At 38.3% G+C, this 22,628-nt stretch overlaps 1 protein-coding gene across 4 annotated transcripts; it reads right to left on the reverse strand.

The window, feature by feature from the left end:
• Window positions 1–597: 597 nt before the first annotated feature.
• Window positions 598–22,443, reverse strand: senp6a (SUMO specific peptidase 6a). Of its 4 annotated transcripts, none has more exons than XM_063001875.1 (24): window positions 22,363–22,443; window positions 20,318–20,411; window positions 19,934–19,997; window positions 18,809–18,912; window positions 17,398–17,547; window positions 17,212–17,232; window positions 16,122–16,186; window positions 14,223–14,317; window positions 13,368–13,695; window positions 12,432–12,700; window positions 12,055–12,192; window positions 11,201–11,234; window positions 10,302–10,487; window positions 9,478–9,668; window positions 8,966–9,210; window positions 6,974–7,090; window positions 6,043–6,165; window positions 5,813–5,905; window positions 4,543–4,880; window positions 4,352–4,428; window positions 4,116–4,204; window positions 2,868–2,936; window positions 1,966–2,116; window positions 598–1,411 (listed from the first exon to the last, which is right to left on the reverse strand). In XM_063001875.1, the coding sequence occupies exons 1-24, from the start codon at window positions 22,391–22,393 to the stop codon at window positions 1,181–1,183; spliced, it is 3,303 nt and encodes a 1,100-aa protein (XP_062857945.1). In that variant the 5' UTR covers window positions 22,394–22,443; the 3' UTR covers window positions 598–1,180. The 4 variants fall into 4 exon arrangements, with proteins under 4 accessions (XP_062857945.1, XP_062857944.1, XP_062857948.1 ...); XM_063001874.1 differs by having other exon boundaries at window positions 18,809–18,915; XM_063001878.1 differs by having other exon boundaries at window positions 18,809–18,915; window positions 20,318–20,401; window positions 22,363–22,440.
• Window positions 22,444–22,628: the final 185 nt, after the last annotated feature.

The raw sequence follows: 22,628 nt of genomic DNA on the forward strand, positions 1-22,628 counted from the left end.
ATATAACTACACAACACAAAAATATACAAAGTCTAGTCACATTATTATGACCACCAGCTAATATCCAGAATGACCGCCGTGTGCAGCAGGGACAGCAGCTAGACGGGCTGGGAGTGACTCAATAAGGTCCTGGTAGGTCGTCACAGGTATCGGGAGCAATGCTGACTGCAGTGCATCCCACAGATGCTGGAGGGTAGAGCGAACACGTTGATCAAGGTGGTCCCACAGATGCTCAGTTGGGTTTAAGTCTGGGGAATTAGGGGGCCAGGGTAATACCTGGAAGTCTTGGTCATGCTCTTCCAACCAATGTCAGACATTTCACCCATGACAGCAACAAGAGATATGTGTGCAGACAGCCTATCGTACACCTTATATACCCACCGAGCCAGCTAACGAAACTTCTTTCATGAGCTACGCACTGTCGCGGTCGAAAGTAAGCAGTCATAATAATGTGACTCAACTGTGTATATACAGCCTTTTGCTTGGAAAATGCACTATAAAAACTATGTATTATTTTATTATTTATTATTATCATCATTATTATTTAATCATGACAGTTAAAAAAAAGAAGTTTCAAACGCAGATTCAAATGCACTCTTTCTTTTCAAATACTTTAATATTGAAAATGAAGTCCACTTACATGTGGTCACATCTTATAAAGCTTTAACAGGCACTGACTAGCAACATTATGCCATGAGAGATGTGAGAAGGCTATTTAAAAAAATCTTCCGAGGGTTTCTGATACTTTGTCTACAAACAACAGAGAACTGATCGCTACAGTAAAGAGAGTCAAAGTACAGACAAAATGGGAGGTCAAGCAGTCTTACGGAGCGGCCGAGGTCATTCATGCCCTTCAGGAATCCAGCACATGAATGAATGAACACTTTTAACCCTATGGGTGGAGCAACAGTGAGCTGTGGGATAATGAAGTCACTGAAAAAAGGCAGCAAGATCGAGAACAAAAATCCATCCAGCGTATGTACACGTTTCTTTAATACAAATCAAGTCTTCCTGCTTTTTTATTAACAAACAGGTAAAACAAACCAAAAAAACTGTTTTTGTAACGGAAAAGTCTTCCAGCAGCGAACATTCTTGAAGAGGTCCTGATTGGCTGTCAGTGCCGTTGGGGCAGGGCCAACATGACCGTGTTATTTTAATAGCTATAGCAGCACGTTGGAGCTCACGAGCTTATTGGCGGGATGAGGTCAGCGGACTGTACTGCATCTCCAACGTCCAGGTCTTCACTGGAGTCTTCCATGTCCTGGTCCTGCCCGGAGCTTGTCCGGTCCGACTGCTGTTGAGACTGGAGTTTGAGAATAAGATCCTTAATCTCATCACGTTTAGTTTTCATTCTCTGCTGGGGAAACCAGTCTAATAAATTCATGGGCAGGTGGAAGCTTGGTAGTGGATTCTTAAGAAGAAGAAGAAGAAGGAGAAGGAAAAAGAAGATTTAGACACATCAGAATGAGTATAGAGTTAGCAAAGTCCTTTAAGTCAGGAACACCTTGGACGGGGTGCCAATCCATTGCTGGGCATTTCATTGGCAATCACGTCTGTGTAGCTGCCTGGAGGGCCGACAGAGCCGCTGAGATTCAACGGTCTCTGAGCTAGTGTAACAGACCACTCATGTGCCACCATTATTTATTTATCTATCTATCTATCTATCTATCTATCTATCTATCTATCTATCTATCTATCTAATAAAAATGTCTGTAGAACTAAGATTATTAGAACAGAATTTTTCAGTAGGATAATTTCGGGACATTATTCCAACCTATATCAAGTAACATTTTTGACCTTACAGTAAATGGACAGCTGTACCCACTGCTAACAGTTGTAGAGATCTAATTATGTCAAATCAATAAAATGCTTCCCACTTAAATGCAGCAGTTTGGGGTAGGCACTATAAATAATACTGAGATAATGCATTGAATAAACAAGGTCGCATATTCGATGACAACATACCTCAAAAAAGCTCTCGACATATTGCAACACGTAGACGCCACAGTCGCTAAAGTTGTCTTGTTGGGGCACACGTGGACTGGAGCCCTTCACAACGTCCTTCCCAAAGCTTCTCTTAGTGCCTTTCTTTACCTCCCATTCCACTTCCAGATATCTGGCAAACACACACATGCACAAAGTCAGAACAACTATAAAGGTAATGTTGCTGAAAACAACTTCTACAGTTATCTCAATCACTAGCGCTGTTGTAAGATGGTACCAATTAAAGGCAAAAAAAAAATCACCCACAACACACACCAGCATCATATCCTGACACAAATGTAAACTTAAACACATGCAGGTGTGCACAAAACTTAACTTACTCATGGACAAACCCTCAAAGAAAACACATCAACCTTCAGTTACATAATTTAATCCAGTACAGTTCCAGGCTACATTAATCAAATGGAAACCATTTTTTTTAGAAGGGTTCAGTTCTTGAAAAGCTGAATTCACTATTTACATTTATTCAATATTTTGGATTAGGTTGAAATATCTCATCAAAATACTCAAAATACAATTATTTTTTTAAAGAACATCGTGTATTAATATTTAAGTTTTTAAAAATCCTATAGGTTAACAATTGTTTTAATGATATTAAACAAAAAAATGAAACAAATAAATGTAACAAAAAGACATTTCAACAATCGACTAGGTAATGTGAGTACCAAAAGTTGGCCAGTAAGTTCTGACTATACCTGCAATAATTTAGGATCTATATTAGAGCTCTGCTAGGCAAATAACTTTAGATAGATAGATAGATAGATAGATAGATAGATAGATAGATAGATAGATAGATAGATAGATAGATAGATAGATAGATAAAAACTATAAACCAGGCACACAATGAAGAAGTGGTGACCTACTCTCGCAGTGTCTTCACCACCGTTGATCTGGCAGGGCCTCGTAACGAGTCCATGATGAGAATACAAGGTCTGTGGGATGAGAAAATGAATGACAAATAGTAGCAGAATACTGATTAAGACAGTAATTAAGAAATGTAATACAATCATTGTAACATTACACGTTTTACATACAGACTATTGAGTGTACACACAGACGTCTCTACTTTCCCTCATTAGAAACACCATTCACGTGAGCTATTTAAATGGAAGGACACAGGGAACACAAGGTGCAGATGTGCTGCTCCCTGGTGGCAATGAAATGTCACTGTGTTTGAAAAATGTGATCTCTTTCTTTCTTTTCCCCTACACTTTTTTTTATCTTGGTCAGGGCTGTGGTCCAGCACCTCTTGAAAACAGTCAGCAAATGGTAGGAAGATATCCAGGACAAAGAATCTATTCATCATACACATGTACTCATTTACCTGTGAGCTCATGTTGCATAATGACATGCTAAAACAGTGTCTGAGTTCGAGGGATTTAAATCCAAGGGCTGGGATCACAAAAACCGAGGGTGCATAGCATTTCGTAAACCTAGCCATTAGGGGGGCATGTATCAGCGTACCCTTAGTGCTAATCCCAAGTCTGAATAAATAGAAGATATGGTCAAGAAAGGCATTTAACGTAGAAACTGTGCCAAATCAAATATGAGGCTGAATGATCTGCTGTGGAGACTTCAACAGGAGCAGCTGAAATTAATTCAGTCACTTACCTATAGACCCACTTACTCTCTCCCAGGAACAATTCAAAATAGACAATCCTCCTTGTGCAGGCTTGGACTTATTTTAATGTTTAGTTGTAATTTTTCTACTTAACATCTTCCCTGTAAATTGCTGGTTAATTGCTACATAGAACTGCAAAAGTAAAAGATAAACCTAAACAATTAAAAAACAACTGGTTTGTTTTGATGCTGATCATGCTGTTCTGTATATAAATTGTTCAGTGTTAAATGTATTGTTTTTAAAACGCATTAAAACGCATCAATACACATTTCAGAAATCATATAAATTCCAAATTTTTTTGCCTAATATTTGTTTCATTTTTTGGGGGGCCTGTTTGGTCTGGTTTCACTTTTAGGACCTCAGTGCAGCATTTCACCAAAGAGAATGTCTGTTGTCTACAGACGTGCTATCACTGGGACAGTCAGAACAGTCTATAATCATGAAGCTCGACCAAAATAATGTAGTTCTGTTTTAAAGTTAGCGTACTCACTGTTTACATATTGTAGGCTTGGACGTCCACTCCATGCCCTCTGAGGCACCAGCTTCCTCTGCCAGTGCTCCGTCTTCACTGCACTCGTCCTGAGAGATGGAAAAAATAAACACAGAATGAGATGCAGAGCCAGAAGCACCAGGCTGATCAATAATCCAACCCTAAACACTAACAGCTTGCAGTGCACAAGCAAGCAACTAACAAGACAGTTGCAGTACAGTAGAAAAGAAACTCACATGAGATGAGCTTTGGTCATCAGAGAAGGTACCAGGTTCTTCATTGCTGTAGCAGACGCCAATTCTGTGCAAACCATCTAAAAACAAACGAAACATTTTCAAACCAGCGTTAAGTAATAATCATTCTCTATTTCCAGCTCGTGAATGCATGTGAATTTGGGACAAAACCCAGTCCATGCTGCAATCCTCACCTATGTAATGCGAATGTCCTTTGACCTGTCCGTTAACCCTGTGGCAGTGGGTGCTAACGTGCTCGGGATGTCTGCGTGGAGCGGGAGGCATGCTCGACTGGCTCCCTTGTTCACCGAGCCCATCTCCTTCACTGTTTTCATCATCTGGGCTAAAGGAGATGGGTTCCGTGTGTGGCGATGGCTCCGCTACGTCTTCTTTGCATAGACCGGCGCTGCCTGGTTTAGACAAGGATGAAGTCTGGGTCTCGGATTGGGACTGGGGCTGATATAGAGGATTTGGTTTGTGGTGAGGTCCCTCTAGACCAGGGAAACAGATCACTGCAAGATACCAGTGTGCTCTAATCAAAGAAAAAAAAGAAATTGTTACACATTTTACATTCAAAAACAACAAAAACTAACATACACTAATATACCAGCCTTTATTTACATTGTGTATATTTAGGTTTACTCCCTCCAAGATGAAGTGTGGCTTTGTTCAATTGTGTTCAAAAGTGGAACTCTCTGTAAATGTAGATGATGAAGCTCTTGCATTTTTAAGTTTTTTTGTTCTTTTTTTACACTTGGTTTGACTACTCAGGTTGTTACCCAGGATTTATTTGGTGTACTGGGGTAGGCTGGGGCCGATCTGAACCCCCTGGCCGTAAAGCAGGAATGCCCCGGACTGGATGCCAGTCCATCGCAGGGCTTCGGCCATCCACTCTCCTCAGACAATGACATCTGTGTAGATGCCCAGCTCCAAAACTCTTATTATTTAATAATATTATTACAATCTTGAATTAAAATCACAAACTGAAGCTGGTTTGAGTCAGTATGGAGTCTACTACACGTTAAACTCTGCACATGTGGAAATATCTGCTTACTATCATATATTAACTACACTAATGTTGCCAGAAAAAGCTTTAATATACAGAATGCATTTCTATTCATTGTGATTAGCATGATCAGCTAGCACTTACTATGAACTGTTCTATCATTTAAAATCTACAAACTGAATGTTGCTCATTTTACTGTTCTGCATTGCTGCCATGTTCAGTGTTACACATTTTTCATTTGCTAAACCATGCTCCTTGTTGATATGAAACTCGGTGATATGTTTAATATGTTCATATGTTGTGTACCATGGACCAAATAATCGATAAGGAAATGTATTGTCTACTGTTTTTCATATTGTTGTCCATTTGTTCCCGTGTTGTGTTTGTCCTCAATTTCTAAAAGGTCACACCAAAAATATCAACTTTCAATTCACTCAATTAACCAAACTCTAACTTACGACTCATTGATGGGCACAAAGATGAAGTCCTTCTGAAAGAGGTCAACGTGCCGCGTCCATGTTTTGACCCGGTTGTGCTTCCTCTTCGGTATCCTACGCAAAGTCAAACCAAAATCAAAGAATGTCTGTGTGTAAATGAATAAATCAGCAGCAGACTGATGACGTTTCAGTAGGGTAAAGCAGTGTAAAGCAGCTCAGTATGTCATCATGTCTGGCTGAGTGGAACCTACGGTAAGTTAGATGTGTCTGGTGCATTTCTCCGTTCTCTCTGGTTAAGTCTCTTGTAGAAGAAAGAGCTGAAAACGTGACTTTTCTGTGCATCCTCTTTTTTTAACTTCTCCATAAACAGATACCTGAAATTAGTCACATAGAAACATTTTTCACCATGTAAGTACACCCTTTACCCAACTACAGAACAAAAAAGTGGCTTTGTGTGTGTTAAGTCACTAGTTTTCCTGATTAAAATAATTAGGGAACCCCTAATCACAAGCTGTTTATAGACATAATCTGGGAGCTGATTGGCCCTGCTTTCTGAGTGTGATAGTGTGTGTGTGTGTGTGTGTTTTACCAATCAATCAAGAAGTTCAGTGTAATCCTAAAGGTCTTTAAACTCTCAGGATTAAAAGTGGCCATATTGTACTGTCCTCCAAGCACTCTGACCTTCCTAATTGCAGTGCATTAAAATGTGACAGAATTTGTGGCTGTTGTGTAAAAGGGACACCCAAATAAATAGACTGTCTTTTTCATTATGAAATACTGTGTGCGCTTGTGTGGCCCAGTAGTAAAACACTAGCCCACTGCTGCTAGTATCAGTTGTTCAAATCTCAGCGGTGCTGTTGGCCAGTCAAGTGTCTGCACAGGCACAACTGTTTTTGTCTGGTGGGGTGGCTGAACAGCCAAGCCATTGGAAGGTGCACTTGTCAATGTGTTCCATCAGCAAGGGCATCCAACGTAAAAACTGTGCCAGATCAGGTATGCAGACCACAATGATTCACTGTGCCGAGTCCTGAATACAGGAAAATCAAGAAATGTGGTTTGTCAATCAATCCCTCAAGCAAATCTTTTTAAATGTGAATCACCTCATCAGTAAATTCTGCAATGCTGAAAGCTTCCCCTCATTAAAGAGCTAGCTAACAGCACTGGCGAAAAGTAAACACTCACTTTAAGTAAAAGTCGATGATGACATCATTCAGAAACTCGCCATCATTAAGACAGTGCAGGTCTTCGTTGGTGACAGAAATTCCACCTTTAGCTGGCGGAGGAGGATAGACTATTAACCTAGCAAAGAAAAAGAAAGATGTGCAGTAATCAATAAAAGACACGTTATTATCGAGAAGTGCTACATTCAGTACAAAGTCAAAACACAGAAATGCAGTGGTGGCTCAGCAATTGAGGTATTAGGCTAATGGATGCCTCACCATTTTCAGCATTTAGCAGACGCTTTCATTCAAAGCGACTTATAATTATCATTAAATACAATTCAAGCAATTGGCGCTTAAGAGCCTTGCTCAGGGGTCCAACAGTGGCAACTTGGTAGTGGTGGGGCTTGAACCGGCAAGCTTTTGATTATTTATCAGGTAACTTCACTGCTAAGCTGCCACTGCCTATCGACCGTTTCAAATGAATATTCATGAGTCCAGGAAGTGACGTAGATGTTCCTAAGACGCTTCCGCTTGGTGGTAAACAGCGCTCAGAACAATAGCGATTGACCACAACTGCTTCAATTCCTTTGCGTTAGTTCAGGTCTGATTTATTGACAGTATGTCTAAATTAAAGTTAGGAACATGTTGTTCGGTTGTCGGATGTTCCCTCAGGCCGGGTACAAAATTGCTTTCAGAAATAAAGGTGAACAGATTTCCAAAAGAACGCACAGTGAAACGCTTGGATTGCTGCTATAAATAGAGACGGCTGGATACCCACCATCAACTCTTATAATTAATGTAATATACTGTATATTATTTCATAATAAAATATTGTGAACAAATGTACTCAGTTGAACGCTGTTCTCATGGTGTCTTGTCCCTGACGTTTAGCTTAAGTGTATTAAAATACGCAGGCGCTTAATATTTGTATTAATAGTACAGAATAAACATAAACCAACATAAGCCTTAAAAAGTTTACATTCCCCTTATAATACGGTGTAAAAGCCATAACTGTATAGGACTATATTTTGGGGACATGTCACTATATGGAATTATATTAACAGCTTAATTAGCTTAGCTTCATTATTAAATGACATGTTAAGAAACATGGTTCTACTTTTGTAATACAAAAAGTAAATAAACTATTTATGAATACGTTGTGCTTACTGTAAAATATTTCATGTATTTCCAGTTAGGCTATAAAAAATAGTTTTAGCATTAGCTAACATGTTCTAATTCAGATGAGAAGTAATTCACTGTGGTTTGTCATATTTTTATCATATTATAATGGCTCTTAGCTCAACAGACACAAAAGGGGAGATGACACAATAATGATTTTAATAATTAATTGTATGCGTCCATCTGCGGTGTGCTTTCACTGCCTCTGGTGTAAACACACTCCGTTTCAACAGGGTAGTGATACACGGCTGGGTATGTTACCTCAGGCAAACGTTTTAGGTCAGAGGAAAAACACTGACTTCTTAAATTCTCCTCAAAAGTGGCTGGTAAAGATACTTGATGATCTATCATTCATTTCTGCTAATATCGCGTTTGTTCCGTGTTCGGGAGACTCGCAAAGTACGAGCTCGTCATGTTGACAGATGGATGGATGTTTAAAAATGGCGCTACCGGAAAGGCAAAAGGAACAGACATGCGCAGTAGCGTTGTTATTGTTTACCCTCATTGAAACGGTCTATCACAAAACTGCCACTGTTGGGCCTATTAACAAAACCCTTAACATAGGCAAAAATGCTGAAGTCTAATAATCAGCATCACAAATAGCCTTTGTGTTTGTATTGTGCTAGTAATAAATGCAGACGATGCACAACAAATGACTCGCATTAAATGAACATTTAACCAGCAGGAAAATAAAGTGGAGGGAGGGTCCAGCATTAGTTACCATTCATGTTTTCATTTCTGCCTACTATTCTATACATTTTTACATATTGATGTTGTTTATTTAAATCCATAATAAATGAGTGGAACAAGCCTGCATTGAGGTGGTTCTTACTTGATGATGGGGCCTGTAAAAGTAGGCTGGAGAGCTGACATATCTTCCTCTTCCTCATCATCAAAGAATGCACAGCGCTGAGTGGATGATCGCGTTCGTACCATGGTCTCTGTTGAGGCTACCGGGGATGCTGACACGGTGGTTGCTGTTGCAGCAGTGTCTGCTGCTGTTGCTGTGGTGCCTGGGGCAGTTACTGTCGTCGAACTCATTGCTGATGATGGAGGTAATGAAAGAGACTTGGCTTTCTGTGATTTGGGAAATAAAAAAAATAGTTCAGTAATTTTTAAATGTAGTTACTGACACCTTCTTTAACCATTCATGAGCTAATAAATCCCACCCCCTGTGCTGTAATTGGCTAGTAGTTCTTAACCCCAAACAAGCTGGAGATTAGTGAAGTAATTCATACTATTTTTATAAAATAATACTTTATAGTGTAATCATATACAAAATAAATGAAGTCTATCTTTATTCTATTCCTTATAACAAAATGTTACATTGGTAAAGGCTCGCACCATCTCCTTCTCCTTCGATGCTTTGTTATATTGAACCAGTCTAACGTTTGCGTCATCGAAGGTCAGTCTTGCAGGAAAGTTCAAAAGCTTGTTGTTTTTGCCTATCTCAACCAGGATGTCTTCTAACATCATCTGCTCTTTCATCGAGGGACCGGTCTCGAAAATCAGCACTATGTATTTCTCATCCAGGTCTGAAAAAATAAAAAATAAACATCACAGATTAGTATCTCCATACATATTAGTATCTGTCCAGTGTTGTATTTGTAGCTTTTCTGTGTAGCTTCTGTAAGCACGGCTGAACAGCACTGTTTTTTAGCAAATGTGCCCAACTTAGAGGGACAAATCAGCGTAACAGTCCAGTATCCGCACTATAAAAGAGGCAAAATGAACCTGCCTTATTTTCCAGGCAGGTTAAAAAACAGTCTTGGTTGTTTTAAAATGCAACCAATTTAATGATTGGCCTAGCAGTAGATTTTGGGTGTGTTGTATTGTTTTAGTCCTTTCCTGATTCCCTTGTCTTTTATACACATGAAGCAATACCATATTTACTCAACAATTTGACTTAAGTCTTAGTCTGGTCAATAGTCATGTAAGTCTATTCAGTACATAAACTCCAAAGGGTTTCCCCAGCCATACCAGATCTGGTACATTGCTGGTTAAACGCACTTTTGTGAAAGAAGCTTAGTACAACCTGTGGCTGCATTACTTTTCCTCCTTTTGTGAAAGTTCCTGCAAAATGTCGCATTAGCAAATATACTGACTGTAGCACTTAGCTTTTGAAGCACTACTTTGATTCTTATGAGCATTCGAATTTTTATACTCACTTTCCACAGCACAGTCGTACCACACACCATTCTCCTGGGACATTTGGAGCTGGGAACGCAGACGCTGGCACTCATTTGCACTAGTCTGGAAGAAGATGACTGGCAGTTTTCTCACGCTGCACCACTCACAACTTGTCAGCTCAGATGACTTGAGGCGTACATTCTCCAGCACGTCTATTTCCTGACCTGTACACAGCATGAAAAATGATGCCCAAAAATAACCCACCAAAAAAACAAATAATTTACAAATTACCTAATAATAATAACAACAACTTTATTACAGTGCTTGTAACCTTTCTATCAGTTTCATTTTCTTTAAATTTTGTTTTCTTTTTCATTTTGGGGGGAGCTCAGGTAGCACAGTGGTCAAACACACTAGCACACAACTGTGGAATGTTTGAACTTGTGAGTTCAAATCTCAGCAAAGTTACTGACCTGGCCGGGTGTACACACAAACAAAATTAGCCATGTTTGAAGAAGGTGCAATATTTGTTCTCTGCCTGCGCGAGTCCCATTCAGGCTAGGGGTCTCTGTATGTCTCTGTATGTGGCATTGCTCAGTGTGGGAACCCAAAACTGGCAGGTGATAAAAAGCGGCAGCAGATTGGTCACATGTCGGGGGGAATATGCGGTAATCTGGCTCTACTTGATCAGATCGGGGGTTGTGCAAGTGGCAGTGACACAATCAGTGACAATCATTTACAATCAGGATTCAGAAATGTTTAGTCTGGAGGATAAAGGGGGGAAATCCTTCATGGGGAGAGTGATTAAATACTTATTTCCTTTTTGTAGTTATCTGAATGTGAGGACTGCTGAGTATTATTAGCACTCTAAAAAGCTAAAATGCAATTAAACATACTGCATTACACATTATAATAAAAAAGTCATGCCGTCACTTACCTTCCGTCTCAAGCTGTATGTAATCTATAGTGAACTAAAAAAGAAAAAAGTGAAAATAGTCAGGCAGTGGGACATACAGTCTTGATTTTCACTGTTTCAATATAATTTCGGATATTGCAGATGTGCTTAATGCAGATGCACTCTACATGTCATTCCTGTTCTGATCATATGCAAAATAACAGATTTTTAGTGATTAAAATGTGTCATTATTTATTTAACAAAAATTAGCCCATTAAACCATTACTGCTTGCATAGGGATTAAGAGGGTACATAGCACCAGGTGCTGCTAATCAAATGCCCTAAATCAACTGACCATGTCTATAAAAGCTAAAGTTTTGGCAGTTTGCAATAGCCCAGTCAAAGATTTTTTATTAAGCCCTGGTAAGTAAATCCATAAAATTTCCAAGAGGTTGTACCTTTTTTTTTTTTTTTACATTACTGTAAGAAAACATCCTAAGCATCCACAGACCTCAGTCTAAGCTCAGAGCTTAGGTAAGATACACACCACAGTTTTGTTAGGTCTTGTATTTCATGAGCGTTACACACTGTAGTGCCCAAATGATAAGTATACAAAAAATAATCAATGAAAATGTGGGATTCAGATTTAAAAGCAGAATTTGGTCTGCAATAGTCTTACATTCTTAATTACCTGAATAAACATTTGAAAGAACGTGTGTAGTAATTCGAGCATGCTAAATAGTCATGGCTAAACATTAGGCTGTTAGGTTTACTTAAATAACATGTCTGCCAGGCAGCTCACTTACATTAACTGACAAGCACATATTACTTGCTTATATAACACAAAAAGAGAAATAAAACAAGAGTTTGATAAAGGTACAAAGAACAAATATTACAATGACAGGTTTGGTGACCATCCTGCGCAACGTTCCTATCCGTACACTCCTGCACTGCATGATCATGCTCTCCACCTGCAGTGGGCTCACTTTACGCTTCTTGGATGGAGAGGGGTCATCACCGATTGCATTTCCAACCTGATGAGACATTAATACATTACACACATGAACTTTTTTACATGGTATAATCTCACATATAACCTTTCAAATAAACCTTCTATAATAACAATATTATTTTTAAAAGATTTAAAAGATTTCAATCCCATTTATAAAAAAGTGAATGAAATTGTTAAAGGAATTTTACATACTGCCCTTTTTCTAGCTTCTTTTTTAAGAAGTTAATGAGTATAATGTAAATTGTGGAACTGGATACATACTTGATCTTTCGTGCGATTTCTCCTGGGCACAGTGTTCCTGGGGTCCATATCGATAAAGAATTCACACGTTTGCTCCTCATTTTCTCCGACTCCTTTAACAGCTGCTTCCACTCTGCCACCGGAAGGCGCCGGAGAGGAGTGAGCCGAGTCGGCAGGCCTCGGAGAGGAGTGAGCCGAGTCGGCAGGCCTCGGAGAGACGCTATCCAGTCGGTTCACACTGCCCGTACTGGAACTGTCCGCCTCGTCATCTTCGTCACTGGACAGCACAACTGCAAACAAATCGTCAAACTCGAATGAATGAAAGTTTTTTGTTAGTGCTCCAACCATAAGATAAAAGAGCCAATTTGGAACAAAATGAGTCATGAGAGATTGTATTGTGACTCTGTATACTTGAATAAAGGCTGTATGTGCTGTAGGACAAGAGTTTGTATTAAACGGGGCTAGTATCAGTGGCTGCGTATCTATTAATGCATCGTGCATGTCTGGTTGCTTAATTGTTGTTTAAAGGGAGATGGCAATCTGGAATTTAACTTAGTAACGTAAACAACAAACGAGTCCTATCCAATAATTATTTCACTGTTTGCCCAAGCAAAGCAGACCACTACTATTACATTGTAAACAGAATGCAGAGTAAAGTATGGTGAATAACTATGCTTAGATGGACTGATGTACTGTATTTAGTCTTAAGGGGTAATTTAGGGTGAAATGAAAACATTCCTCATCATAATCAGATCATGTGGTCAAAACCTGGACCTTGACTTTATCCCTACACACTTAGCCCTACTTGGTTAACATTAGTTGTATGGTACTGGGCAAAGATCTTAATTTCCAATACTGAAAACAGCCATCTCTTAACCAATCATCAACAAGTACAAGCTAAACTTTAGTTTAAGGTACACTACATAAAAACACTGCGGGCTATTGCGCTTCACTCACTTGGGTCGTTGAGTTCGTTCTGCTTGGCCACTGGCTGTCTCTTGCCCTTGGTAAGATTGGCACCGTTGTGGGGGAGCAGCAGGGTACCCCGGGTAATGAGTGCTGGAGGGGTCTTGACTGTGTCAATGTGGATGGAGCGGGCCCCGGAGGACGCGCCATAGAAACTCTTGCTGAGCAGAGGCACTCGAGGGGCAGGGGAGGAAGCAACAGCAGGCAGCAGGGGAACTTCAGAGGAGAAAGGGTGACTGCAACTTTTGCACCTCGTGTGGTCTTCACTTTGTGCACCACAATTTCTGCACACGGTCAGATACTCTTCCGGCTTTATTGACTGATGAAGTGGGAGTGAGAGTAAGAGAGAGAAAGAGAAGGTCAGTCAATGGAGTGCAGATGATAGTAGTTCTTGTTATTAAGCCAGGTATAAATTATTAACCAATTAGCAACAAATTAGTGATTGCTCATGTAATGCTTTTAGAAAAAAAGCTAAAGATTGATATTGTTGGTGTTGTTCTAAAAACGAACTCAACAGAATTCTACCCCCTAAGCAAACATGCGAGTTAATTTAGGCATGTGTTGACCACAACACAGGTGTCATATCAAATTGAATCTGAGTGAAATAGCTTTATTAAGTGGTTTGTCTGGGCTCAACATTTATCATCTTTCAACACATTTAGGTCGATTAATAAAAGCTAATAATAAATACAAACCTGCTGCTTACAGATGTTCACATAACAACACTTTCATTACCATCGATGCTCTGATAAACAAAACATGGCCGAACATATGTGGATACCACAGCCAGTGTATTTGAACGTCGGGTACAATGGGTGCAGATGTCAATTGTTTAATGACCCTCACCTCGTCTGTGCCAGCAGAAGGAGCCGTACCCACACCCTCGAACAATGCCCGCCTTTTCGAGTGAGATAATCTTTTCACATTTAGCTCCTCAGTGTCTGGAAGACATAGTAGACATAGTGTGTGTATGAATAAATAAATTAATAAAAAATATTAATATTCATGAGCTTGCCCTTGCCCATGAGCTTGTGCATTCCGTGTGTTTGCAACTCGACGTTCATATGATTTTAAAGCAGCTGAACTGGGGAGCAGTCTCTCTCTCCATCCTTATTTATCTAGTTCTTTCCTTTCACAGGGGACGTGCAGATTAATCACAGGCCAGCAATCCTGTCTGGTATACACTGGCTCACCCCAGCATAGAGCTCTGCCACAAACGGCTGTGCTATCTCAAACAATGCAGAAGCAACGAATGCGGAACACTTTGTTCCTTTCTCCACCGTGCACATCGTGCACCAGCACATCTCTCTGTGTGCCATGAACTGAGTGTTCCAAGTAAACTGAGAAGGCAGAGACTGAAGCACCTGCATGCAAAAAGGGCCACAGAATTGGATGTTCAAGGAAGCTACTATATAATTATGATGTAAAACTACTGCTTTTAAAAGTATAATTTTAACAGGCGCAACATACGCATCGGTCGAGACACACGTATCAGCAAGCATTTTAATTTAAACCAGCTGTGACAAGACATGTTGCATTGTGCTTATTTTTAATTATTATATATACAAGAAGCATGAAGTCCATATGAACATTTTAGATTAAATAGAGTGCCTATAGAAAATCTTCATACACTTTCAAAATTTGTCTTACAGCCTGCAATCAAAATATTTTGCCTTACAACATTCAAGCAAAGAAAAGTTACTGATTTAGTACTTTAGACAGTACTACAATACATACTTTAATGACAGTAGGTCATTGGTTAAAAGAAATTGGCAAATTTGCACCCCTAATTTAAACTGTATTTTAAAATAAAACACAGCATTTTATCCCAAACAGTATACTTGGCAGCAGTGTAGTATTTAGATGCTAAAAATATAAGTAAAACTGGTTTGGCACATTTCTATTAAAGCAAATTCTAATAAAGATTTTTATGGGTGTATATTCTGTTTCAATTAAAAAGTCCTTACTTAAATAGAATCCGTTACATTTTGCAAATAGTAATAGTAAAACATTAGTTTGTTTGTTTATTGGTTTAACGTCATGTCAACACATTGGTTACATTCATGGCAGAATTGTTCAATCTTTTTTTAGTTTATACATACATTGGTTTATACACTGGTAAAGAGTTTAAGAATTGTTTAGCGTTAACATTGTTAAACATTTCATGAAAGATTTGTAGGAAAGTGAGAAAAAATGCTTTTAAAAGAATGTCAATAAAAGGTCAGATGGAATTTCTCCTCATTGTCATTGCAAAATCTGACCTTCAAGTCTGGTTGAAGCAACAGCATGAGTGCTGGAGGAGTCACCTAGGGTATAACAGGACTTCATATGCACTATGATTGGTGATCAGAAGCAGTCGGCGACTACACGTGTCTAAAGTCGAATGGGCTTGTGGACTGACTACAGTTGATGTCTCTGCATAGTGGGTACAGTGTTTCTAGGTATCTCCTTACAGGATAAGATCCAAGAAAGACTGCCATGCTTCTGAATTTGGCACTTTAAAGGCACTTTGTCTCTTTTTTCTGCTTACATTAATGTATAGTTATGTCAGCAGTCACTGCAAAGTCAAATAAACACTCCAATCAAGTTGGAAGTATGGTACAAGACCACCTCCACATTTCCACATTTAACCCCAACCCTTACTGTTATCACACAGCCTTTGTGCATGATCAAATGATCAGCACTAGAAACTACAATTACAAATGCAGTCAAGAGGAAAAAGACTCAAACAGTAATAAAGCTTACCTGCGATTTCTGGACAGGTTAGAATAATTTTGTCCACATCTACTCTTTGGGTGTTGAAGTCAGATCTGTAGGATGAGAAAAAACACTTGAGCACATACAAAAAGTATTGAAACATGAAAAAATAGGTATGTTTTCATTTAGCAAACCACTTTTGCATGTTTTTTAATAGAATAATAAATGAATGGGTAATTAGTCAAATATAACACAGCCAAGCCAGCCTCAAATACCAATAAATATTGACTGTGCAGTGTACATGACACAACACTGTTACTTGTGACGGTCATTCTGTGATCACTAAGGAGCACAAATATGCAAGTTATTCATTAATGACACAAAGCATTACCTAACAAAAGCAGGATGCAAAAATAATGAAACTTTACATGCTAAATATAGCAGAAACAAAAAGTATGTATGCAAACATCAGATCAAAGATGACCTCAGGAGATTTGGGAAGGACCAGCATTTAATACAGTGGAAAATCAGGGCTGCAATGTCTAGGCATAAAAGATCAAAAAAATCTACAAAATAATGTGCTGTACCAGGCTGCAAACAGAGGAGAAATAAGGTGATGCTTTAGATGCTGGACTACAATGCTGGGTCAATAAGCACACTATTCACTACATAGTGAGCTTAATCTATTAACTTCTAAACTGTGAAATGTCAGTATCAATATGTTTATTGAGAATGTAAAATAAATAGAAGCTTATAGTGACTTTTAAAATTGCAATTTGACCTCAGTAAAATATAACTGAAGAACTGATTCAGATAGCTAAGGCAGCTCGTCTCTGCTGTGTCTAGACATATTACATTCATTCTCGTGTGCACGCCATGCTTTTCATTTTTTTTTTACCTTCTTAGTTTTTCTTACTCAGTCTATCGTTCCTGATCAATAGACTTGCAACTAATTGCTCTACATGGCACATTACATCAGCAACTGATCAGCGACAGTTTTAAATATGCTGGGGAATACTGGCACACTTAGTGGGGCAATCATGATCACAAAGCAAGTTTAATCAGTGGCATCTCCTCAAAATAATCAAAATCACATATTGTGCATGGGACACAAACTTTAATTCAACCCAAGCCTTACCTCTCCTTAAAGTCAAGGTTGCTTGAAAAAGGAGAAGGTACACAAACTGATGTCAAGTTTTAGTTCTATTACATTGTTACACATTAATATTTGATTATTCATTCTAATCTAAATTAGAATTTAGACAAGCATTTGCCTTTTCAAGGGTGTAAAACATAATGTAAAGAATAATGTAATGTGCTGTACCTTTGGACTGGCTTTTTAACAGAAGAATTAAGATGAGTGTGCTGAAACAGTCTCCCTTGAACTACCACTCCTTGAGGTGGTGTTGAACTCATTATTAAAAAATTAGTTTTGTTGGGAAGTGGCGAAACAGCCATCTGGTGGGGGGCTTCACTAGAAATAAAAAAGCAGTGATGTTAGCCTTACAAAAGCTGAAATTTACATCTTAATTATAAATTTCTATAATATATATCCTAATTATACAGGTAAAATTCACTATATTAAATAGTTAAATTTTTTAGCAACAGTAATACAATACTAGTGACAGGCTTTACGTAAAATAATAAAAATGTAATTGTTTAACATACATTTTCACTAAAATGTATTTAGTTTAAGAAGAACCTTAGGCAGTTGTAGCCTAGTGGTTAAGGTATGGGACTAGTAATCAGAAGGTTGCCAGTTCAAGCCTCACCTCTGCCAGGTTGCAGCTGTTGGGCACTTGAGCAAGGCCCTTAACCCTCAATTGCTTAGATTGTATACTGTCACAACTGTTAGTCGCTTTGGATAAAAGCGTCTGCTAAATGCCGAAAATGTAAATGTAAATGTAAAAAAAATATAATATAATAGGCTTTTAAAAGAATGGTATTAGAATGTCAGATGGGGTTTCTCCTTACTGCCTCTGCAAAAAAGCAGGAAAAGATGGGAGATTCACCTAGGCATAGTGTAAATCACTGTATGTGATATCTGCCACTGGTTGGTGATAAGAAGCAGCCGGATACTCCAAGTGACTGTGCAAGAGGCGGTGGGTAAAAGAGGTGTACTTGGGTACAGTAAAGATAACTTGGCAATGAAGCCACGCTCTAAAAGTGGGATCACTGGTTTAAAAACGTACCATAGGATACCTTGTAGAGAAAAAGGGGAAAAAAACTGAATGAGGACTTATACCACATTACACCCTTAATAAAAATCTAAATCACAGCTACACTTTTAAAATGTTTTTGTTGACATGCATGTTAAAAGTCAACTGCTTTCTCCTGATGTCAGCAGGCTGGAGTGGTAAAATCAGGCTCTGGTTTAGACACAGCATGCAAACATACATTGTTTTACTAAGCAACAGCACCCTGCCACGCACACTTAGATGATTGTTGTTCTGACATTTGTATTGTGAAAAAGATCCACTGAACCTGTCTCTCTTTTGTACTGTATTGCAGCCCTTGTATTGCTGTATATTTATTTAAACAATTCAACAAATAAGAAATCATTTTTTAACAAACTGACACACATTACTTTAATCCATTCTATAAACATCTTCTAATGCAAGTGATCTAGCTGGAGTACTTAAAGTACTTAGCCAGCTGCTTAAATTACAAAGCTATACTAACAGGCTACTTAAGCTGCATAAACCCCCATATCATATAGCACATGCAGCAGATACCTGGGTTTGCCTGTTCCCACTCTGTTCAAAGACTTCAAATGATTTGACCGTCTTTCGTAGGTCTTCACAGGCTCCAAGGGTCTGAAATGCCTCAAAGGTGGTGCCTGCTGCAGAGAACAGAAACCATGGAGGGAAGAATAAAGAATAAACGTCAGAAAGAAAGAGCAAAAAACAAAGACATTTTAAGAGCTACATTCTGGCTTTTGATATTATGCTAATGACAGGTGACAAAATGGAAAAGGAAAGGAAGAAACATAACTGGTGCAGATGTTTTCAGACAGGTTTAATGCACGAATGAGCTAAATGATAAGCATGAAAATATGCTCTTTAACTGAGAAAAACAGAAATGCTCAGCAGGCCCAGCTACTCATGATGTATCAATATAGCTTGAGGAAAACATGATGTTTACAGAATATTAAGGATAACTCCAAAGTCATTAGTCTGTCTTCAAAACCAACATGATGGAACATGTCTAACCTTATGGGAATGTTCACTTTTAGTATGACACTGCCCCCATCCACAGGATACAAGGGGTTAATAAATTAAGTGGTAATGACGGTGAGATATAAAGCACATACTATGGCCTATACAGTCATTAGATATCAACCCAACTAAACATCTGTGACAGATTTTGAGTCGGTGTGTTAAGACGGCACAATTTACTGGTCACAAAAACACCAATTAAAGTTAAATATTATGAAAAATAGTGCTTAATCCTTCCTGGACGGTTCCAGAGTTTGAAATTTGTCAGGAAGCTTGTAGTGTCTCAACACCTTAATAATATGTAATTTTACCACAACAACAATGCAAACCAGCTGCAGACCAGTGAAATGTTTATTACGGATCTGATCAGATCTTAAGTTAGTTAAGCTAGACTGGATTTGAAATGCTATAATATAATACAAAATAATAAATATAATATAATGTAATGTAATGTAATAAATATAATATAATATAATATAATCAATATAATATAATATAATATAATATAATATAATATAATAAGCACATACCTAACCTCCATGCCACTTAAAACAAAACCCTTTCTATGTAGTTATCATAGAGTAACATCACACTTGGGCCAAGGCAGAAAGCAGGCTGCAAGTAAAGAGTACATGTGAATACCTTAATCCCTTCAGGGGAAAGTTCTTGCCGCCCACCCACTTGATCCATGGTCACCAAGGAAGCTCTAAAAAGCAAAGATATTGAGACACTTATTATACACATTATTATACATTCAATTGTATAATAATATTTCATTTAAGATATTATGGATGTACACATGTTAATATTGGGCACAATGCTACCAGGTGATGCTATTCTGACTGGGTAAAAAAGCATTATTAAAGCCCACCAAAATAATGTGGACCTAATTGTGATCTCCTGGCTGACAAAAAGATCTCGAGCAGCTTTTCTCCTGTGCATGCATCTATCTGTGTATGTGAGTGCTGGCTGGAGTGAAACAGCAGCAACCATGAATGCAGGATTAAGCTTTAGTAAAGTGCTTACTCGCTTCTCTTCTCCTCTTCACTGTCATCGGAAAGGGAAAAACTCCAGTTCTGTTTGTATCCTCCATCTCTGCTGGCCTCTGATCTATCAAGAGCTTAGACAGATACAGAAAAACACACCATACAGCAGAATAAGAGCACAGACCTGCATCTACACAGGACCAACAGGCTCAATCATTTACATTTTACATTTAACCCCACGTGTCAGGTGTGCGTTCAATTTCAAACCCAGTGATAAAGAATGGAATTTTATAAATACAAGTTAAATATTATATATTTGAGATCATCTGAAATCGCCTAGCCGGAGAATCAAACCCAGGCCCTTCTTGCTGTGAGGCGACAGCGCTACACACTGCGTCACTGTGCCACCCTCAACAACAGGATTAGCTGAAATGGGCTGATGTGAAGTGGAAATGTGTCTAGTGATCTGACTTGCCAAAACTGTTTTTTGAAATAATGGATGTTGTGTTCTCCAGGCCAAAGAGAAAAAAGAAACACTGATTGTTACCATCACAAAGTTTGAAAGTCAGTGTCTGTCATGGTGTGGTTAAGTGTTAGCCAATGGCATAGGTAACTTGCACATCTGATAAGGCAATAATTACGCTGAGAGCCAAATACACAGTCTGGAGCGACATATGTGGACATTTGGATGATGTCTTTTGCAGTCCAAACCGCTCTCCTATTAATATTGTTTAATACAATATAAGCATTAATGATGTTGTTATGCCGTATTTTAGCTGTTACATAAATATTTATCATATTTATTTACATTTATCAACATCTCAATTACCATTAAAATAATTTGAAGATTAGTCAATAAGTAGTGTTGTTATTGACACTCTCAAATGACATGCTTTATATGGCATTATTATAGTTCTGGTTTATATTTTTGAAGCAGTAAAACTATGTTGTTTTCTCTGGCTCTACATAAATTCAACTTAGGCTTAGATAGGACATTTACATCTGTGTGTTGAGTTGCCATATTAATGTAAGAATTAATGCCATATTTAGGAAATCAGGATTTTACATTTAATTAAATGACTTATTATTGCATATTTAAAACTGCAAAAGTAAAATATAAAACGAGCATTGAAGAAACCAATTTTTTATTAGTGTGATTATTTAAACAACATCAATTTCCAGTAAAGAAAGTAAGTAATGTTAACTTAATCTGGTGCAAGTAGCCTACAGAGCTGCAGACAAAGCTGACAGCTACAGTGCATAAATAACAGCTTTGTGTATGCAATTCCACGACACAGCATTAAAGCACAGCATGCATTTTATAATAAATCAGATCTAATGCATTCCTGTAACATTTCACACTAACACGTTTTAATAAATTATCTGTTAAATGTAATGTTTTGTCTGCGTTAATACCTAGTAGGCCAAGGGCCGCGTCCCAAACCGCAAGGTAGTTACTACATAGTATGCTACACCACCATTGACTGCGCACTTATATGGAACACTAGTTAGTGCAGCAGTGTGCGGATTGGAACGCAGCCAAATTACAGCTAGCTAAATCTGTAGCTGGATAGCAACTACATAGCGAAAAAGAACCTGTTCTGCAACAACAAAACTGAACGAAAATGAGTTGAGTTTCAGTTATGTTCAGAAAATGCGTGTTATAATGAGTTTAAATATATAAAGTTTTCTAAAACATAACCCTGGAGTCTAAACAACACCACTAGCTCTCTGTTTTAGCATGAAACAGAAGGTGAAAAATATTAAATATAGTATCATGTTTTACCTACTTTAGTTTACAGCAAGCAAATAACTCTGTTAATATACATATTGCAAATAAATAAATAAAAAATAAATGCAAACAAATCGCCAATCAGTGCTGGATAGCCTATTTAGCTAACGGGCTACACAGTGTTGTGGGAATTTTAGGTTAGCTCAGCAAGCTAGCGCACTGCACCGAACAAATAGCGAACAGAACAGCATTGAGCCAAATTTTAAAACGCACACGTTTCCACCTGACAGCCACAAGTTTGCAAAATATATATATAAAAATTCCTGTTATATTGAGCCACAATAAGTACTGACCTTCAATAAAAATGCTCTTCTTATGAGCCATGTTGTTTATTCCATGTTGAGGCCGGTTAAGTCTCACAGGCTTTTCCTGACAGAGCTGAGTGAGGATGAAGCGGGGATAGCCTCGATTAGACTTAAAATATCATGATTTTATCTAGAATTCTAACAAAACACTACATATTGTAACATTTAATCTCTACCGAGTTTATACCTTGCAATTCTGTGGAGTGGGTGGTAAAGTATAATGTGCTTTTGGGGTTTTAAAATAGCTTAAAATA

Source organism: Trichomycterus rosablanca, chromosome 9 (assembly GCF_030014385.1).
Source record: "Trichomycterus rosablanca isolate fTriRos1 chromosome 9, fTriRos1.hap1, whole genome shotgun sequence".
NCBI lineage: Eukaryota > Metazoa > Chordata > Actinopteri > Siluriformes > Trichomycteridae > Trichomycterus > Trichomycterus rosablanca.